Source organism: Equus asinus, chromosome 19 (assembly GCF_041296235.1).
Source record: "Equus asinus isolate D_3611 breed Donkey chromosome 19, EquAss-T2T_v2, whole genome shotgun sequence".
Taxonomy (NCBI): Eukaryota; Metazoa; Chordata; class Mammalia; order Perissodactyla; family Equidae; genus Equus; species Equus asinus.
In genome coordinates this window covers 7733583-7751975 of record NC_091808.1, presented here as the reverse complement: position 1 = coordinate 7751975, position 18393 = coordinate 7733583, and the positions used below count along the sequence as shown (strand labels likewise).

The window sequence follows — 18393 nt, the reverse complement described above, 5'->3', positions numbered from 1 at the left end:
AATCTGTGGCTTGCCTTTTTTAATGGCATCTTTAGAAGAGCAGAGTGTTTCTTTTTGGTGACATTGAATTTATCCATTTTTTCCTTTATAGTTCATGCTTCTTGTGTTCTATCCAAGAAATCTTTTTCTACCTCAGCATTGCAGAGATTTTCTTCTAGAAGTTTTTGTAGTTTTGGGTTTTATGATTGACGTAGAGTTAATTTTTGCACGTAGTGTGAGGTAAGAGTTGATGTTCATTTTTTTCCATGTGGATGTTCAGTTGTTCGAACAGCATTTGTTGAAGAGACTCTTTCCTTTCCCTGTTGAATTACCTTGACGCCTTTGTCACAAGTCAGTGACTGTATATTTGTGAGTGTATCTCCAGACTTTCTGTCCTCTTCCATTGATCTGTCTGTGTACCCTTCCCTTAACACCGCTCTCTCTTGATTACTGTAGCTTTACAGTAAGTGTTGGAACTTACTCTCTAACTTTGCTCTTCTTTCTTACACTTGCTTTGGTTATTCTAAGTTTTTTGCATGTTCATGTGAATTTTAAAATTGACTTGTCAATTTCTACAAAAAAGACCTGCTGGAATCTTGACTGAGATTACATTAAATGTATAAATCAATTTTGGGGGAATTGATATGTCAATAACATTGAGTTTTCCCATGAACATGATGCATCTCTGTGTTTATTTAGGTCTTCTTTAATTTCTCTCAGCAAAGTTTTGCTGTTTTCAGTGTGGATATCTTTAATGTCTTTTATTAGATTCATTCCTATGTCGTTTATGGTTTTGTTTCTATTAAATAAATGAAGTTAAAAAGTTATTTTCCAGGGGCTGGCCCTGTGGCCGAGTGGTTAAGTTCGCGCGCTCCGCTGCAGGTGGCCCAGTGTTTCGTCAGTTCGAATCCTGGGCACGGACATGGCACTGCTCGTCAGACCACGCTGAGGCGGCGTCCCACGTGCCACAACTAGAAGAACCCACAACGAAGAATACACAACTATGTACCGGGGGGCTTTGGGGAGAAAAAGGAAAAAATAAAATCTTTAAAAAAAAAAAAAAAAAGTTATTTTCCAGTTGGTTGCTGCAAATGTGTATAAGACTACAATGGATTTTGTGACCTTGGAAAATAACTGATTAGTTTTGTTTTGTAGATTCTCCAGAAATTTTTATATAAATGGTTGTGTCGTCTGCAAATAGGGGCATTTACTTCTTTCTGACCTTAATGCATATTTTTCTTTTTCTTGCCTCATCGCAAAAGCTAGGACTTGCAGTACAATGTTGGATAGAGTGGTGAAAGCAGAAATCCTTTCATTTCTTCCAGTCTTAGGGAGCAGTTGAGCTTTCCACTGCTGAGTGTGGTGTTAGGCTTTTCTAGGTGCCCTTGATCAGTTTGAGTCTGAGAATCTTTATTATGAATGGGTGTTGAATTTTGGCAGATACTTTTCTGCATCTGTTGAAGTGATCACACGGGTTTTCTCTTTTGTTTTGTTAAAAAGGCAAATTAAATTCCTTGAATTTCTTTTTTTTTTTTTAAAGATTTTATTTTATTTTTTCCTTTTTCTCCCCAAAGCCCCCCCGTACATAGTTGTATAGTCTTCGTTGTGGGTCCTTCTAGTTGTGGCATGTGGGACGCTGCCTCAGCGTGGTTTGATGAGCAGTGCCATGTCCGTGCCCAGGATTTGAACCAACGAAACACTGGGCTACCTGCAGCGGAGTGCGTGAACTTAACCACTCGGTCACTGGGCCAGCCCCTTGAATTTCAAACATTAAACCAACCTTGCATTCTTGGGACAAGCCCTATTTCCTTGTGATGTATTATCCTTTTATTTGTTTTTAGATTCAATGTGCTGTTATTTGTAAGGATTTTTGCATCTATATCCATGAAAGATATTGATCTGTAATTTTCTTCCTTTCCCTCTGTCTTTGTCTGGTTTTGGTACTTAGGTTAAGCTGGCTTCAGAGAACATATAAAGTAGCATCATGAAATAAGGGGGGTCCTTGTTCTGCTCTCCATTTACTGATAAAGTTTGCTGCTATTTCTTTCTTAAATTTTTGCTAGAATTTACCAGTGAAACTGTTTGGGTGTAGAGTTTTCTTTTGGGGAAGGTTTTGGTAGTATCTTTTGAAATTTTTAATAATAAAAATTTTAATGGCTATAGGCTGTTCAGATATTTTGTTTCTTATGTCCACACCAGCATGTTATGTGCCCTGTTTTCTTTTCCTTCCAATTTCTGTTTGTTGGAAGGAGAGGTATAAATTTCATAACAGCAGGGGCGTCCTGGGGCTTGTTGCCCCTCTCCTTCCCAGTGCCGCAGAGCCGTGCTTGGCACAAAGTGGGCGTTCTATAAATATTTGTTGGGTTAATGGGTTTGTTGTTGCTGTGTCTGTATCCCTTGGCATCTCTGGGAAGCCTTTCTGTCTCCTCTGGCCACATGGGACTGTGTCATAGCCATGCCATGATAAAGGGAGGTGGCTCCTGAGTCAGGCCAGCTGGCCTCGGCTGACCCGCATGCCGTGCCCTCCCACTGTGGCTGTTCAAATACCTGGTGACGTGTCCACAGCCCTGGAAGACAGACCCTCTGAGTCAGGGCTTGCCAAGGGAAGAAAATATTTTCAACCTTTTTCTGTTTTGGTTTTTTAAAAATGTTAAGTTCTGTGGTTGAAATTACTTCTTTTCATTTTTGAAATATGCTTGAAATACCAGAGGAGTACAGGGAGCTGTGTCAGAGGGAAGGAGTAAACTGTCTAAAGTTAGGAAGAAGGTTGTAGATGAGGAGGGATTATCCTGAAAGGCGGCTGACCTTATGTGTGGCTTACCTGCCTGACTGGGAATGTGGTCTGAGATGCCCTTTCCTGGGTTGCTTACATGACAGATCCTGGACCGAGTATATGAGTCAGTCTGGGAGTTTGAGGGCACAGGGCGATTTGGACTGGGCATCTCTGAGAGGACGTGACTGCTGTGGCTGCATATTCCAGGTTCCTGGCATCTAGGGGGGGTCTAGTGCCCACTTCCCCCTTAGCACCTTAGGGGCTGGGCTTATGCACCTGCAGCAGCTGCAGAGGTTGGGCGTGGAGCCAGGGCTCCCTCGTCAGAGCTGGGAGCGGAGAACAGCGGCTGTGCTCCCCATGGTCCTGTCTCCTTCCTGAGTCCAGATTTGAAAGACACAGTGTCTCTTGCTAACTAGAGTACCAAGTCCACATGCTGGCACTCAGAGCTCCCCCAGACCATGAGGGTCATCAGGCGGACACGCCATCCCTTGAGGAGGGAGCTCCACGGACCACAATGTGCCTTGGATGTGATGAGTTGGCCGTTAGTCTTCTGGCCCCGGCTCTGCCTCCTACCTGCAGTATGGCCCTGGGGGAGTCACCTGTCTTCTCTGGGCATCCTCTCCCAATGTGTGAAACAGGGTTAGAACAGATGGTTGTCCAGGCACGGGCACGTGCGTAAGTCTGTGACCCCACCTCCCAGTTGAAGCTGAGCAGGACTGTGTGACAGCTGTGAGCTTGGAGAGGAAGGGCTCAGACCCGGCCGTCCGGTCTTGCCGCCTCCTGCTCCGGCTTTGCTTCACAGCCATCAACGTTGAAACCTTCACGCTGGGATGTGTGTTTGTTTTTTCATGTGATAGTAGCATTGTGGGGGAGGGGAGTTGACGGCCCCTTTGATCTTGCTGTCATTGCCCGGGAGGGGTGGGTCCCTCTCACTGCCAGGCTCCCCTCCTGAGGGAGTTGGTCCCGGCTGAGAGGACCCACACCTTGCATTCTGCTTCTGCTGGCCTTGTTCTTTGCTGGGAGCAAAACTTGAGGGCATCCTCACACATGTGGCAGTGTGACCTCAGCGTGGGGCATGGGCGTTTTCCCAGGTGGTTTAGCTCCCAGACTGCATCCTGATCAGACTGAAGAACGCGGGCGGACATCCTCAGTCACAGGCTAAGCCACATTGAGCTATTCCCTGTGAAATCTGGGTTGGATGTGTTAGGAGAGTTGTGCTGAAGTATATGTCGTTGTGATCCTTTTCACTTTGGAAAGGTTCTTCATCATAAACTGTTCAGTAAGAGTTCTCATCCATGGTTTCAGAGGCGACCCTGCGTGTGAATGGGAAGCGTTCAAGTCCGTGAGTACTTACTGACCATGTCCTACGTGCTGGCCACTGAGGGCTTCCTCTGGGAAGAGAACAGAGCTCCCTCCCTTGTGGTTCCAGAGGCAGAGAGAAGGGACAAGGTGCAAATTCCACTTTTTGTGCAGCAAATTGCATTTCAGCCCCACATCGCATGCTCTGTGTGCTCTTCCTGAGATGTACGCGGCCAGGGACTGCTGTCAGAGGTCAGCAGCAGACTTCTGTGGAAGGCAGGGCTGTAGGTTCTCAGCCAGAGACGATACGGAAACGAGCAGGCGTGGCTGCGTTCCAGGAAAGCTTTATTAAAGAGCAGGTGGCAGGCCGTCATTCGCCCAGCCCCGACGACGTCCTCAGATTTGATTTGCAGAGTCGTTATTTCCACCTTCCTGTTACTGTATTAAATCAGGCTCCATCGGCGTCACTGCCCATTTGAATTGGGAGTTTTCAGTTCTTACCTAACGAAGTAAATCAAGTTCTTTACCTGGAGGATAAAGAAGACTCGATTTCTGTGCCTTGGTTTTCTTCTCTGTGTGATGATGAGGATGGCGCCTCAGTTAAGATTAGGTTTGGGATGTTTAACAAAAACCTCCGTCACGGTGCCTTAAATAAAGTGGAGGTGTGTTTCCTCTCCCTCAGAAGACCAGGGCCAGCAGGGTGGGGCCGGCCTGGAGCCCACGGTCGGCAGAGACCCTGGCTTCCCCTCTGCGGCCCCTCCTCGGGGTCCAGCTGCTGCGGGGCGCAGGGAGGGGGGGCCGGGGCTGCTTCCTCTTAGGGAGCTTTCCTGGAGCCCAGGGCTGCCCTGAGCTGCGGGGTGCTGGGAACGTGCTCTGCTCGCCGGCCGCGCTCCAGGCGTCGGAACAGCAGGGGCAGTTTGAAGGAAGAAGTGGACAGTGCTAGTTGTGTGGACAGCTAGGAGGTTTTTGGCCCAGATCTTGATGTTTTAGGAAAAAAAGATAGATATATTTTAAAACACTTTTTACTGTAGAAAATTTGGAAAATACAGAAAACCAGAGGAAAAGAAAAAAATCCCTCAATCCCGCCGCCTGAGATGTCAGCTTCCAGTTTCCCAGGCTGCGTGTCCTGCCCTTTAAATCCTTCTTTGTGTTGCTTTTGTTCCTATGCAGTAATGTCATGTAAACCTATCTTTTGATAAATTCTTTGTGAACCTTGTTTTCCCCTGTTTGGCTTTTTTCTGTTTTCTGGCTGTGTAGCTGCTGCCTGGTAACCTGTCCACCCTTAACTTCCCCGCTGCAGCTGTGCGGCCTGCACACAGCCGTCAAGGCAGCTCCTCGGCGAAGCTGGTCCCCAGGGCGGGTACTGGGTGGTCAGCAGATGCATTGTGCTGACCTCGGGCCACTTGGCTCGGGGAAGTCTTCCTGCCTCATCAGCTTGACCTTCAGGGATCAGCAAAGTGCATGGTGGACCTTGGGCTGCAGAGTTGCTTGTGGATCCCCTCCCCTCCCCTTCCCACTGTAGTGTTACTGTAAATGCACTTGGGTATACACAGATTTACTATCAAATAGTCCCAGAGAAAAACAGATAAATTAGGACAGCAGGCTCGGGGCCAGGTTTAAGATGGCCAAAGCCTTCCCATTCCGCAGCCTCATCCGCATGTCCCTTCAAGACCCACGGCCAGGGTACTTTCGTTTGGATTTCATTGTCACTGGGATAGTAATAATCCTAGGTGTCTGAGCTAATGACTTGGAGCTAATTGTTCCCTCTGTGCTGTAGCCAGGAGGGAGAGGCAATTACAGTCCTTTCTGCTGCCATTGTTTCTCTCAAAAAGTGCAGAACCCAGCAGCTGAGCCGAGATCACCAGCTGCAGGTCTGGCTGCAGCCAGCCGAGGAGGCGCACAGCCCTGGCTCCAGGCCTTCAGGCTCTGCCTTGGAATTGCTTGTGGTAGCTCGGATTGTTGTGCATTTTGCCCATCTCTGTAACTCAGCTACAGCAACTCTCATCCATCAAGCTCCTTCACTTTTGTAAAAGGTAAAGTTCTATATTGACCGTTCATGTTTCCTTAAGCACTTCTAAAATTTGTCCTAGTCTCTTTATTAGGATTGCTTGTTCCCTTAATGCTTGGTTACAAAGTGGCATAGGTTTTGAGTGGTCTGCCCCGCCTCACCCTTTCCCATGACACTTAACTGTTACTTTTATTGTGCACTTTTGTAGAATATGAGGGTTTGCAGCAGCTCAAATGTTGCATGATAGCAAAAACACTCCTAAGATTTTACTGATGCTAGGATTATCTTTCTATTCACTTTTTTACAGGAATAACATGTTTAGTATAAATAAGTACCATAACCAAAAAAACCCGAAAAACACTCACAAGTCTTATCACTGAGATCCTAGATATAAACACTATTATGGGGACCCGTGTTCTCAAACTTGGGAGGGATAAGGGGGTGGGGAAGTGAGATTTGCCCACAGAGGACTGGAAGTCAGAGACAACTGAGTGGGGAGGGGCGCAGAGCACGCTGCTGGCCTGTCTAGGGGTGCTGCTCAGCATCCTTCAATGTTGGGGGACAGCAAAGAATTCTTTGACCCAAAATGTCAGTGGTGCCTGAGCTTGAAAAACCCTGATATAGACAAATACTTTTTTAGGCAGTTTCCTATGAATATCAGTAAATATACTTTAGTTTTACAGAGAGTGGGATCAATTATACACACTAATTTCTAATGTGCTTTTTAAATTTCTTATATTATGAACATCTGTGTCTACAAATATGTACTCATCAGCCTTTTAAAAATTTCAAATCCTTTTTATGTCTGCATCATCAAATATGTGCTCATCATCCTTTTAAAAATTGGCCATACGGTATTCCACTGTGTGGTCAGGTCATAATTTATTTCACCCTCCCCAGGTTTTGGAGATTGAGGTTATTTCTGGTTTGCTCTTGGAAGCATGCTGGGGTTGTTGTTTGTTTGTGTCTCCCCTTCTGCCTGCCGGTTTCTGGTTTCCTGTTTCCTGCCTGTGTTGGGGAAGAGCCCTCTGGGTCCCACCTGCACACCTGGGCGCCCTGCCCCCAGGGGCTCTCTGCCTCTGCCGCCACCCCCTCAGGGCGGTCCCTCATCTCTCGGGTTTTCCACACAGTGAACACATTTCAGAGCTGTATGAAGCACTGCTGAAATATTGAATAGATGAACAACCCCAAACACTTTGTCACATTTCAGTTGCAGGTATTAACTTTTACTTTTTACTTCATTTTACTTTTTATTCCTTTAAAAAAGCTATCTTCTGATAGATGACCTGTGATTTTTAACCTCTGGCCTGGTTGACTTTGCTCCCTGCCTGGGTGTCCTGCGTTCCTGGGGGCCGGTGTCCTCAGGAGGGTTGAGGGGTGGGGTGGGGGGTGGAGGGTGCTTCGCTTTGACCGTGTGCTGTGGGCCTGGCAGGTCAAGTAGCGGTGGTGGTGGGGACCCCTCTGCCCCCACAGCTGCCGTGAGAACTCGGGTGAGGTGCAGCTCCAGAGAGGGAGTGTCCCGCAGCGCTTCCCGCCTGGCTTCTCTGGGCCGGGCAGCCTGCAGGCCAGGTGCCTGGAGGCCCGGACCTGCGTCTGGGGGCTGCTTCCGCACGGGGACCTCCAGGGCCTTGTTTGCGCAGTGGTGTCTATTTTTGTGTTTCGCGTGGCACCCCGTGAGGAAGTCCGTGTCTGCGCACATCCCAGCTGTTTTGAATAGTCTGTGTCTCAGGGGCCTCGAGGTGGGTCTGGGTGTGGGGAATCCAGCCTTTTGGGCAGCATCGGAACAGCAGGATGTGACTAACAGGAAGTGACCGAAATTACCGAGCGCGCCAGATGCTTATTCTCGGCCACCTTTCCAAGCCCCGCAGGCCGGCGAGCTATATTTAGCAGCGTATTTCCAGGTCCCTAATCCTGCCCCGATTTGTCCCTTGGCTCCTCGTTCCATCAGTGGCTGGACTGTGCGGTGCTGATTCCTGACTCCGGCGTCTCTGTTCTACTTCAGTGAACCACAGCTTCTTGTCCACTGATTTTAAAGCTCGATTTTTGCTCTTCCTCGGCCGCTTCAGTTCTGATCCATTTCGAGCTGTTGAAAATGCTGGGAAGGAGGGGAGAGCAGCAGGTGAGAGTGCCAGGTGATGGCGGGCTGCGGGTGTGGGACGCTGTGTGGGAAAGGAGTAAAATGCAAGGAGTTAAAACGAAGTACGTGGAAGGGGTTGTAGATGGTTGCCAGACCCTCCAGAGGGTTGATTTTTGTCTTGTGTCCTTCAGAAGTGGAAGGCTGGGGTTTTCACTGCTGCAGGCCTGGTGGTATGACGTCACCCACGCCCTGGAAACGTTCTTTGGTGCTCACCCAGCCAGACAGAAAGCCTGCAGGTCGGATCCTCCTCTCTTTAATGAATTCCCACTTTCTGAGCTTTGTCACAAGAGAAATTTCACCCCAGGTCCCCAAAATGAGCACCGGGGAGCCTGGAAGCAGCCTGCCCAAGGGGAGTGCTCACTCCTTGTTCATACTGCTGTGGCCATGGGGGACTTCCACCCGGTTGGTGTCCGGCGGTACTTCAGGCAGGTGCTGATCAGATGCCCACAGGGGCTGCTCAGGGCCCTTGAGCCCGGGCATCTGTGGTGACTGTGTCATCTTGCTGAGGAGCAGCTGGGGAGCCAGCCATTGGCTCTCATGCATGGCCAGGATACCCTGACTTGTGCTAACCTGTGGCCCAGTGACTTCCTGCCTAGGACAGCTGTGATGGCTCCCGCTGCTAACAGGAGTAATGGCCTGTCGCATTCATCCACAGAGTGGCCCTGACAGGCAGGCCACGATACCCATTTTGCAGGTTAAGAAGTGGAAGCCTCGGAGTGATTGTGTATCTCTCTGTGCTTCAAGAATCTTCAGAAAGGAAGGTCCTAGGGTTTGATGTTAGCTTCCGGGGGCTGCCACCCTAATGATTCGTGCAAGGGGGTGTGTTGGGAGAGAAGGTTTTTTTCTTGGTCTCTAAAAGCTCCCTTCTGAGTGGTCCAGCCAGTCCCCCTTCCTGCCTTCATAAAGTGTCAGCTTTGTTTTCACACACTCAGCCAGCTCTTCAGGATTCAGGAATCTACTCCAAGATGAGAAATTTGAGAGGCGGATTAGGAACAGTTGTGTCTGCCATAAAACGCATGGCAGCAGGGCCGCTAGGTGTGTACCTGCGCTGGAAGCGCCTCGAGGAGGCCGGTGTGTGTGCTGAGTAAACGAATGCGCGAGTGCCCAAGGTAGGCTCCCCGGAGCATCCGCCCGGTTTACCAGCAGCATCCACCTGCAGATGTGGTCTCAGGCTGACCCATGCCCTTCTGTAGGCTAGACTGTGAGTATATACTGTAAACTGTAAGTGCAACAAACACACATACTGTGTGTATATGTATGTATTTATATGTATATATGTAAGACAATATACTATAACTATAAATACAAGACGTACTGTGTGTGTCCCCAGCTCTGGCGTGGGTATTTTAGCATATTTTTGTGCCAAAACGTTCAACATTTTAAAAATGATTAAATATTTCAGGCATCCAAAAAGTGACGTAATGAACCACTCTGTGCCATTCCCAGCCTGAGCAGGAGACAGTGTGGATATGCTGGAGTCCTTTGTCCTCTGCCCTCCTGCTCTCTCTGCCCAGAGCTCACCCCTGTTCCGAGCTGGGTGTTGGTCATTTGTTTGCATGTCTGTGTACTTTATCCACTTGTGTGTGTGGGTGCAAACAACGTACAGTATTGCTTAGCCAGTTCTAAAATCTTGAACAGGTGGTGTCCTACTGTGCATCTCCTGCAGCTTCCTTCTGTCACTCAGCGCTGCGTTTTGAGATTTGTCCACGTGGGGACGTTTGTCTTTAGTTAAGTCGTTCAGGCTTTAAAACGACTGAGTCCTGGTTCCTGGAATTAAATCAGAATTGCTGGGGAGTGGGGTGTGAACCCCAGAGCTTTTTACACGTGTGGCCCGAGTTGAGGATGACCGTGCTCCATTGTTAGTTTTCGTGGCTTATGTAACGTCCAGTGTTTAAAGTGTCCCTCTGTTGACTCGGTTTTCCCAGATTGCACCGTTATTCGCAGTGCTATGTGAACATTCTGCACCCGTCTTCCTGGGCACGCGGGGGTGAGTTTGTCTAGAGTGTGTTCTAAGGGTAGAATTGCCAGGTGTGCACATCTTCAGCTTGATGAGATGCCAGATTGTTCTCCAGACCTACTGTTTTTAACTACCACCAGCACTGGTAACTTACCAGTGATCTAGTTGCTTTTTTTAACATAGCCAGGCTGATGGGCAAGGTGTAGATCTCCTGGATGAGACAAGACTTTGGATGCGACCAAGATTGTGACAGACCCTCACTCTCAGCACATCCCCACCCCGCAGCTGCAAAACCTCTTCCTAGCCTCCCCCGCCTGTCCTGGGACGGCGGCGCATCCCTGGCTGTTGAAGGGGTCCTGTTGGCTCCTCTCTGTCTCACAGCCCATCGGCCCATTGGGAAACCCTGTGGCCTTCAGGCTGTTCCAGAGGGCGGCTCCTCCCTCCCGGCTTCTCTCGATGGGTCTGCTGAGCACCCTCCCTGAAGGTTTCCTGACTGCTGCCCTGCTCCCAGGCCCCGTTTGCAATACAGACACCAGAGGGCTGCTTTTGAACCCCAGGGCCCCACAGCTCCCTGTCTCACTCTGAGTAAAGCTGAGGCTCCTCCAGGCACTTGCACGGCCCTGTGGCCTGTGCTTCTCCAGGCTCGGCCTGGCTCCTCTTTCCCTGGGCTCGCTCCTGCTTTAGGCTATTGCCTAGCTCTTCCTTCCAGTCCTTCCAGTCTTTTCCAGTGAGGCCTGCCTTGACCCTGACCTTCCTTTTCTGATCTCTTTTCCTGTAGACTTATCACCAGCTAGTACTCTCCTTACTGTGTAATCTCCTTCTTTATTGTGGCATTTATTTCCTGTCTGCATTTGAACGCAAGCCCCCTGGGAGGGAGCAGGGATCTTGTCTGTGCCAGTGAGAGACTGTCTGAATTTAATCCTGAGAAAAAAGTGGGCTTTGGAACCTGAAGATAGGGGTCAGGCCTGGGAGGGGGGTGAAGTTGAGGGTATGGTCAGGCATCTGGTGGCCTCTGGGGGCAGTTGGTGGGGTGACACGTCTAGGTATGTGAGCGGGACCCCCACGCGGCCTGTCTGGGGCACAGAGGGTCTGCAGCTGGGGGCAGCCTGTCTCGGTGGCGTCTCTGGTTGCTACTGGAGCATGCATGCTATTGAAGGGGGTGCGGGGCGGGTCACCCAGGGAGTGCACTGCGGTTGGAGGGCAGGACCAAGGTTCACGGCTGACCTGAGACGCAGCTTCACTGCTTCCCAAGCACTTTGTAGAAGCGAGTCCTGCCATTTCTGGGCTCTGTCCTGTGCAGGCTCGAGTCCCAGGCCGTGTGTCGTGGCGCAAGAGCAGGGAGCACTGACTCTCTGCGCCTTGCTTGGATGCTTGGACTCGGGCGCACGGGGTGCAGCTGATTTGATTTTCTTTGATAATATGTACCCAGGGTGTGTCTGCATAATATTTCCTTGGCGAGTCAGATGTTTCATGAGTTTGCACTACCTACAAATAAAGGACTTTAACAAGATAAGATCACGCTTTTAATTTGTGCAGAGTGAGACCACAGATGCCCTTATCCTTAGGAAATACAGCTTTGTTCTGGACTTACTCCCAATTTTCCCAGTTTGAACATCTAATATGTTAGAAAATGTTGTTGATTGTGGTTACTTATTTTTAATTAAAACTTTTATTTTGAGACCGTTGTGGATTCACACGGAATTGAAATAATACAGAGGCCCTTTGTGTCCTTTACCCGGTTCTCTCCGAGGGAACGTGTTGGAAGACTGCAGCAGAGCGTCGCGCAGGATGTTGACACGGGTACAGTCAAGATCCAGAACGTTTCCGTCTCCACAAGGATCCTCCAGTTGACCTTTTATAGCCACACCCACACCCCCTCTTAACCTCTGGCCAGCACTAATCTGTTCTCCATTTCTGTAATTGTGTCATCTTAAGAATGTTCTAGAAATGGGATCATACAGTATGTAACTTTTGGGGGTGGCTTTTTTCAAAAACTCGGCAGAGCTCCCTGGAGGTCCCTCCAAGCCATTGTGTGTGTGGCACTGGTTTCCTCTTGTCCTGAGTAGTATTCCATGGAACGGGCCCCGCAGCATGTTTAATCATTTACCGCTGAAGGACGTCTGGGCTGTTTCCAGTTTTTGATGACTGCAAATAAAGCTGCTGTAAACGTTCATGGACAGGTTTTTGTGTGATCATAAGTCTTATTCTCTGGGGTAGATGCCCAAGAGAGTAGTTATCAGGTGAAATGGTACTTGCACGTTTGGTTTTTTAAGAAATTACCAAACTGTTTTGCGGACTGGCTGTACTATTTACAGTCCCACCAACAATGTGAGCCAGTTTCTCCACATCCTCTCCAGCACTGGGTGTTGTCACTGTTTTTATTTTAGCCATCCAGTAGGTATATAGTAGTTTCCATGGTTTTGGTTGTACTTACCCAGAGGAATAGGGAAAAGTACGTCTAACCATCTTCCTGGAAGCAGAGTCTGCTGGTGACTTTGATTGCTTTTGGGATCCGTGAACTCTGACAAGAGTGTGAGCCGCTCTCCGTCCTGGCTGCGTGTCCACCCGCCTGCTCACGCGTCATGGCCTTTGGACCATCCCAGGCTCAGGGCCTTGTGTTTATTACTGTTAAGGGTGTTTGGTTTGGCCCTTGGTTCCAGCACAACAAGGTTGGCAGGACCTTGATCGTTCTGTCATTTAAGGTCTCATTTATAAATGAGAGGCTCATCCAAATCCGTGATTGGGAAGTGCTGGACAGAACATTGCCCGTGAATCATGAACTGCCCTGTCATCCTCCTCCAGATCTCATTTCTCCACCGTCTATTTTGAACTCTTGGGAAACCTGGTCAGAGTGGGAGGGGCGCTGGTCAAGTGACTCCGGGATGTCCACTTTTGTCCTTGTTTTTGTCCCACTTTTTGTCCTTGTGCTGATCCTCCCAGCCAGTGTCCCCGCCAAAAGGAAATGTGGTGTGCCAGACGCCGCGTGCTCCTCGCTCCTGAGCCTGGCAGGACGCTTGGGGAGTGCCGGCTCCTTCCGTCCCTCACTGCCGTCCTGGCGTTACTCACATGGCAGTTTTGCCGGGAAGCCAGGTGGGAAGCTGCTGCTAGGGAGAGGTCAGGAGCCAGCCTACCTGGTGTCCTGGCCCCTGCCTCATGGGCTGTGGGACTTGGGGCAGGTCGCTCGGCCCGCCTCCGCTTCCTTCCCAATACCCACTTCATGAGGCTGGAGGAGGTGAAGCGAGCAAATGCCCGTAAACAGCCAGCAGATTCCCTGAGATTGCTCACCTGTCCTGGGACCGTGGTGGCTGCTGCTGTCATCTGCCACCACCTTCGCTGCTCTCCCTGTCCTTCCGGCTACTGTCATACCAGCTACTGTGTGTGCGATTCGAGAGTCCGCCCTTCTCCATGTAAACATCACATCTGTGTGCCTCCACACGTCTCCTTTTCCTCCGGGATTTCTCCAAGATCACTCCTGTGGTCTGATAACCTCCTGGCTGATTCTTCCCAGGACACTGGAAGGGCTTGTCTGAGGATTCTCCCAAGCTCCCGGGAGATGGTTTACTCATATGGGAGGAGGGAGGCGAAAGTTCTTATGTCAAATAGGACTTTTAAAGCTCTCTTTTTTGTACTTTGTATATGGTATAAACGTAAGGCTTTATGTTTTCTAATAATTATTTTTTGAACAGATAAATCATGCTCATGGTACAAAAATCAAAAGGATGGAAAGATAAGAAGGTAGTTTCCCAGCCCCTGAGTGCCCTTGTTGGAGGTGACTAGGATTACTTTTCCTCTACTCCCCTACTCTTCCTGCCATTTCGCTCTGAGCTCTTAGCCGTATGTTGTAGAGACCGTTGTCATGAGGACGTAAGTGTGAATACATTTCTAGAAGCGCTATTGCCAAGACAAAGTGTATATTTTGAAGTTTGCTAGATTTCTCCAAATGTTCTCCACGGGAGTTGTGGTAATTTACACCCTAATGTATGAGAGTCAACAGAGCATGTTATCAGTTTTCTCTCTGTCTGGTAGATTAAAAAAGGTATCTCCTAATTTTAATTTTCATTCATCTTATGAGTAAGACTGAGCATTTTTTTGTGTGTTAAAGATCCATTTCTAACCCTGTAGCTCTGCCAGTCTCATATTTATTCACACTCTTCCGTCTTTTCTCTCTCGTACAGTTAGTTTTCTAACCAGACTTTGGTTATTTTGGTGCAATTGCGTGGTTCGTGTTATTCCAGGTTCTGTATCCTTTTCACTGAAGTAGAGCATATGTAGGGGAGAGTGCTCTTATTACTGGCGTCCAGCTCGATGAATGCTCCAAATCAACCAACAGAACGTTGGCCACCCCCAGCAGCTCCTCTCTGTGCCTTCTCCCCAAAAGCAACTCCTGGAAGCAACAGCTTCTAAGACCATGGATTCTGCCTGTCTTTTTTGAAACTTGATCTGTGCACAATGAAATCTTATGGACGGTGTGCTTGCTTCTGTGTCTGGCTTCTCCCAGCACTGTGGAATTCGTCATGCTACTGCATGTAGCGGCGGCGGTTTGTGCTCATTGTGTGTTCCGGCGTGCCTTACCGTGTACTTAGCCGCTCTCCCGATGCTGGGCATCCGGGATGTGTCCAGAGCAGGCCTGTTAAGAGTGGTGATGCCGCGAACGTTCCTGTCCGTGTCTTGATGAGGGGGAGACATGCTCAAATTCTCTTGGGTGTGTGGGTGGGATTGCCGAGGCATGGGGTGAATATGAGATCAGCTTTACTGTTCTCCAAAGTGGTCGCACCAAGTCTCATTCCCACCAGTGCCGTGCGACAGTACCGGCTGCACCACGTCCTCACCAGCGCCTGGCGACGTGCGTGTCTGTCTGTTTCAGTTCAGCCGCCACGAGAGACGTGTCACGCTGGAGTTTTGGTTTACCCTTCCCAGGTGACCCGTGAAGTCGAGCACCTTTCCACGTGCCTTATTAGCCATTTGTGAAACAGCTGTTGTGAGATAACTGTTCAGGTCTTCTGTACATTCTTCTGTTAGTTGGTCTGCTTTTTCCCAGTTTTTAAGTCCTTTTACCTTCAGGAGCATTCCCACAGTGGCTAAGACTTCAGGTTCGTTTACTGCGCTTGTAGCCTGCCTCAGGATCGCGTGAGGGAAGCTTGCTCCCTCTTCCTCTGGGTGCCCTTTCTGTCTCACTGTCTCTGTCCTTCCCAGTCCAAGGTGTGGGGTGTGCCTCACTCTTGCGTGTGCGGTTTCCACGTGGCTGTCTGTCTTCTTGCTCCATCCCTGGGACCTGGTAACTGTTCCGTCACTTGTGCGTCCTGGCCCGCTGCATCTCAGGGACGTCACGCATTTGTCCTGTTGGGCTCACTGTCTTACCCTGCTTTAATTTGCATTTATCATTTAAGTCAACTGAATTATGTGATTCGTTTGTTGCTTATAAATTTGCTTGAAAAATATTGACCCTCTTTTGGTCTCCAAGGTCTCTGCTGTGTGAGGGCTAGGTTTGGAGGATAGTTCTAGCTTTTTTGCACCATTCCTTGGTTTCTAGGCGTTACGGTCTTGGCTGCCAGAGTCCAGACTAAAGGGACCGTCTTCTTCCTTGGGGCGTCTCCCCTGAGTCCTGCCTTCTTCGCCACCCTGGTGCACTGGCTGCACAGACACAGGGAGTAACCTGAGGATCTCACCCAGCTCCCCCCGGGTCCTGGCCCACCCTGGTGCACCGGCTGCACAGACACAGGGAGTAACCTGAGGATCTCACCCAGCTCCCCCCGGGTCCTGGCCCACCCTGGTGCACCGGCTGCACAGACACAGGGAGTAACCTGAGGATCTCACCCAGCTCCCCCCGGGTCCTGGCCCACCCTGGTGCACTGGCTGCACACACAGGGAGTAACCTGAGGATCTCACCCAGCTTCCCGGGGTCCTGGCCTGGCTGTCTGTCTCCTGAATCAAGGGATTGAATGGGAGGTCCTGTCCAAGATGTCTCTCTCAGAAACAGCCCTCCATTTTCCTTTCCTCCTGGGAGACCTTCCCACCCTCACCTCTCCCCGCTGCCCGGCCCTCGGCTGGGGTAAAGGGGACAGAGGGACAGGCAGGAGCCCCTGCAGGCTGTGGAGACTGCTGGCTGGTGTTTGGGAAGCTGCCCAGGGCCGGGAGGCTTCAAGAACCTCACAAGGAGACCCGGTGAGGAGGAGCCTCCCAGGAGAAGGAGTTGTGGCCGGTCTTGTGGTTTCTTGAGCCAAGAAATGCCGGTTCTCGTTCAAAGGCGGCAGAGCAAGAGCGGAGAGAAACAGAGTGGGGTTTATTGGTGGGAATCTTCTGTGAGCATTCTCAGGATCTGGGCGGTGGACCGTTGGCACCAGAACGGTCTCGGGGAGATGATGTCCACATGGAAGAGCCATCTTTTGGTTCCACCGAAGAGATAGTACCCTCAGATTAGGGCCTGGAGCCGGAAGCAGCGCCGAGGGTAACAGTGGCCAGTACTGACATGCGAGGCGCTGGTTTCTCTGCTTTACGTGGTCCCTGCCCTAAGCCTCGTGGCAGCGCCGGGATGTGCCGTCACCATCAATAACCCCGGTTTGCAGAGGAGCAGATGGAGGCACAGCGAGGGGAGGCGGCCACCCCACGTTACACAGCTCGTCGGCTTCAGACCAGGGGCGCGTCCTGAACACCGTGTCTGCCCCGGGCTGGGTCCTGTACACACTTTCCCGTTCAATCCTGTAACGACCCTGTTAGGGAGCCTGTTCCAGCGGCCTTTTCCAGACGAGAAACGCAATTGGCTGCCCACATTTCCCAGCCGGCCAGTGGCCAGGTGGGCTCAGAGCTGAGTCTGTCTGAGGCTTCTTCAAACAGGCAGAAGTAAGAGTTTTTAAAAAGGCTGAAAACCAGCTTCTTGGACGTTTATCTGTCGTTAGGTGTTTGCTCCCTGTAAACAGTTGTACAGATGGAGGAAATGATGTCATTTCTCATTTGTCCCTTTAACTCACTGTCTGTAAACTGAACAGTGTTGTCTGTAATTTGCTGCCCAGTGGTGCCCCGTACCCACGAAACTATTCCAGGAACCCCCCTTCAGCACGTGGAAGGTGGGGAGCCCAGAGACCCATCTTCTCAGATGACATGGTTGAGTTCTGGAATACTTGAGTTCTGGACACTTCATCTTGTAAAGGTTGTCACAGGAGTAGTAGGAACAACACCTAAAATAGAACCGGATGTGAAAAATCTCATTGTTCTGTTCTGTAAATATCATATTGCAGAACTCCTAATAGAATCCCCGAGTTATACAAAAGAAAGTATATTATCTTTCTGTAATTGTATTTATTATGCTGATAAAAATGTTCAAGTGTTAAAACTCACCTCAGAGTGAATAATGAAGAGGCGTTTGCTGAGTTAGAGACAGATGGTTACTGCTGAAAATTCCTTAAGCACTGACCCCAGGCCATTGGCAGTTGCCGGATCTCCCACGGCCTTCCTGACCACCCTGCCCACAGCACCCACCAGCCCCCTTTGCGTGACCCGCTTCATCTTTGTGGCCCGTGTCAGCACCTGAAATTGTTTTCCCGCGTGCTTGCGTCCCCCAGTGCAAGTTCTGTGTGAGTAGGAGCCTGCCTGTCAGTTTGGAAGCACAGGTCTCGAGCAGACTTGGCAGGAGTCTGCTGGGCAGATGGGTGTTGTCAGTGCTGGGACACAGGCTGTTGGCGATGCTCTCGAAGTGTCAAGGAGAGCGGTTCCCACCCCCCACCCCACGCGGGCGCGTGGCTTCTCCGGCCTGCTGGTTTCTCGTCTTTCAGTCCTCTGCGCCGTCTCCTAGCCTCACCTCTCTCTGCGCCCAGCCTGGCGCCTGCGTGTCGTTATCCCAGTTTCCCTGGTTACGTGACAGAAGGAACGGTCCTGTGCGTTTGTGACCCGGTTCTAATGACCTCCATCGGTGATTTGGCATTGTAGGTGGTTTGTGGACATCACTGAAGAGAGGCTCCGTAAGACACTGTTTCTAAGTTTTCTGAGCCAGAATGTGATCATCTGATAGTTTAAATTGGGTGTTCCTAAATTGGGTCTTCCCAGTATAAATTGAAGCTATAAGATGGGCAGAAATCCAACAGTTAAACAACACATTTTACTGGTGAATCCGTGGGGAAGCAGACATCTCCCTGACACTGCTGGTGGGAGCACAGAATGTGCAGCCCCTGCGGAGGGGAATTTGGCAGGAGCTAGAAAATTACGTAGGCATTTACTCCTTGTCTGGGTGGTTCTTCCAGGAATTTATC

The 18393-nt window shown here is 50.0% G+C and overlaps 1 protein-coding gene across 9 annotated transcripts in view; it reads left to right on the top strand.

Moving 5' to 3' along the window:
* The window catches only part of DGKD (diacylglycerol kinase delta), a 109015-nt gene that overhangs the window by 51616 nt on the left and 39006 nt on the right, over positions 1-18393 (top strand). The window contains exons 1-2 of one of the 9 annotated variants that reach the window (XM_070489375.1): positions 8128-8178; positions 8328-8432. The exons of 6 other annotated variants lie outside the window; for them this stretch is intronic. Coding sequence is in view for 2 of the 3 variants with exons in the window: in XM_070489373.1 (XP_070345474.1) it covers positions 7237-7275 (39 nt within the window). In the remaining variant the exon portion in view is untranslated. Of the gene's footprint in view, positions 1-7206; positions 7276-8010; positions 8179-8327; positions 8433-18393 lie in introns of those variants that run through there. 2 more of the 9 variants (XM_070489373.1, XM_070489374.1) reach the window with 2 other exon arrangements.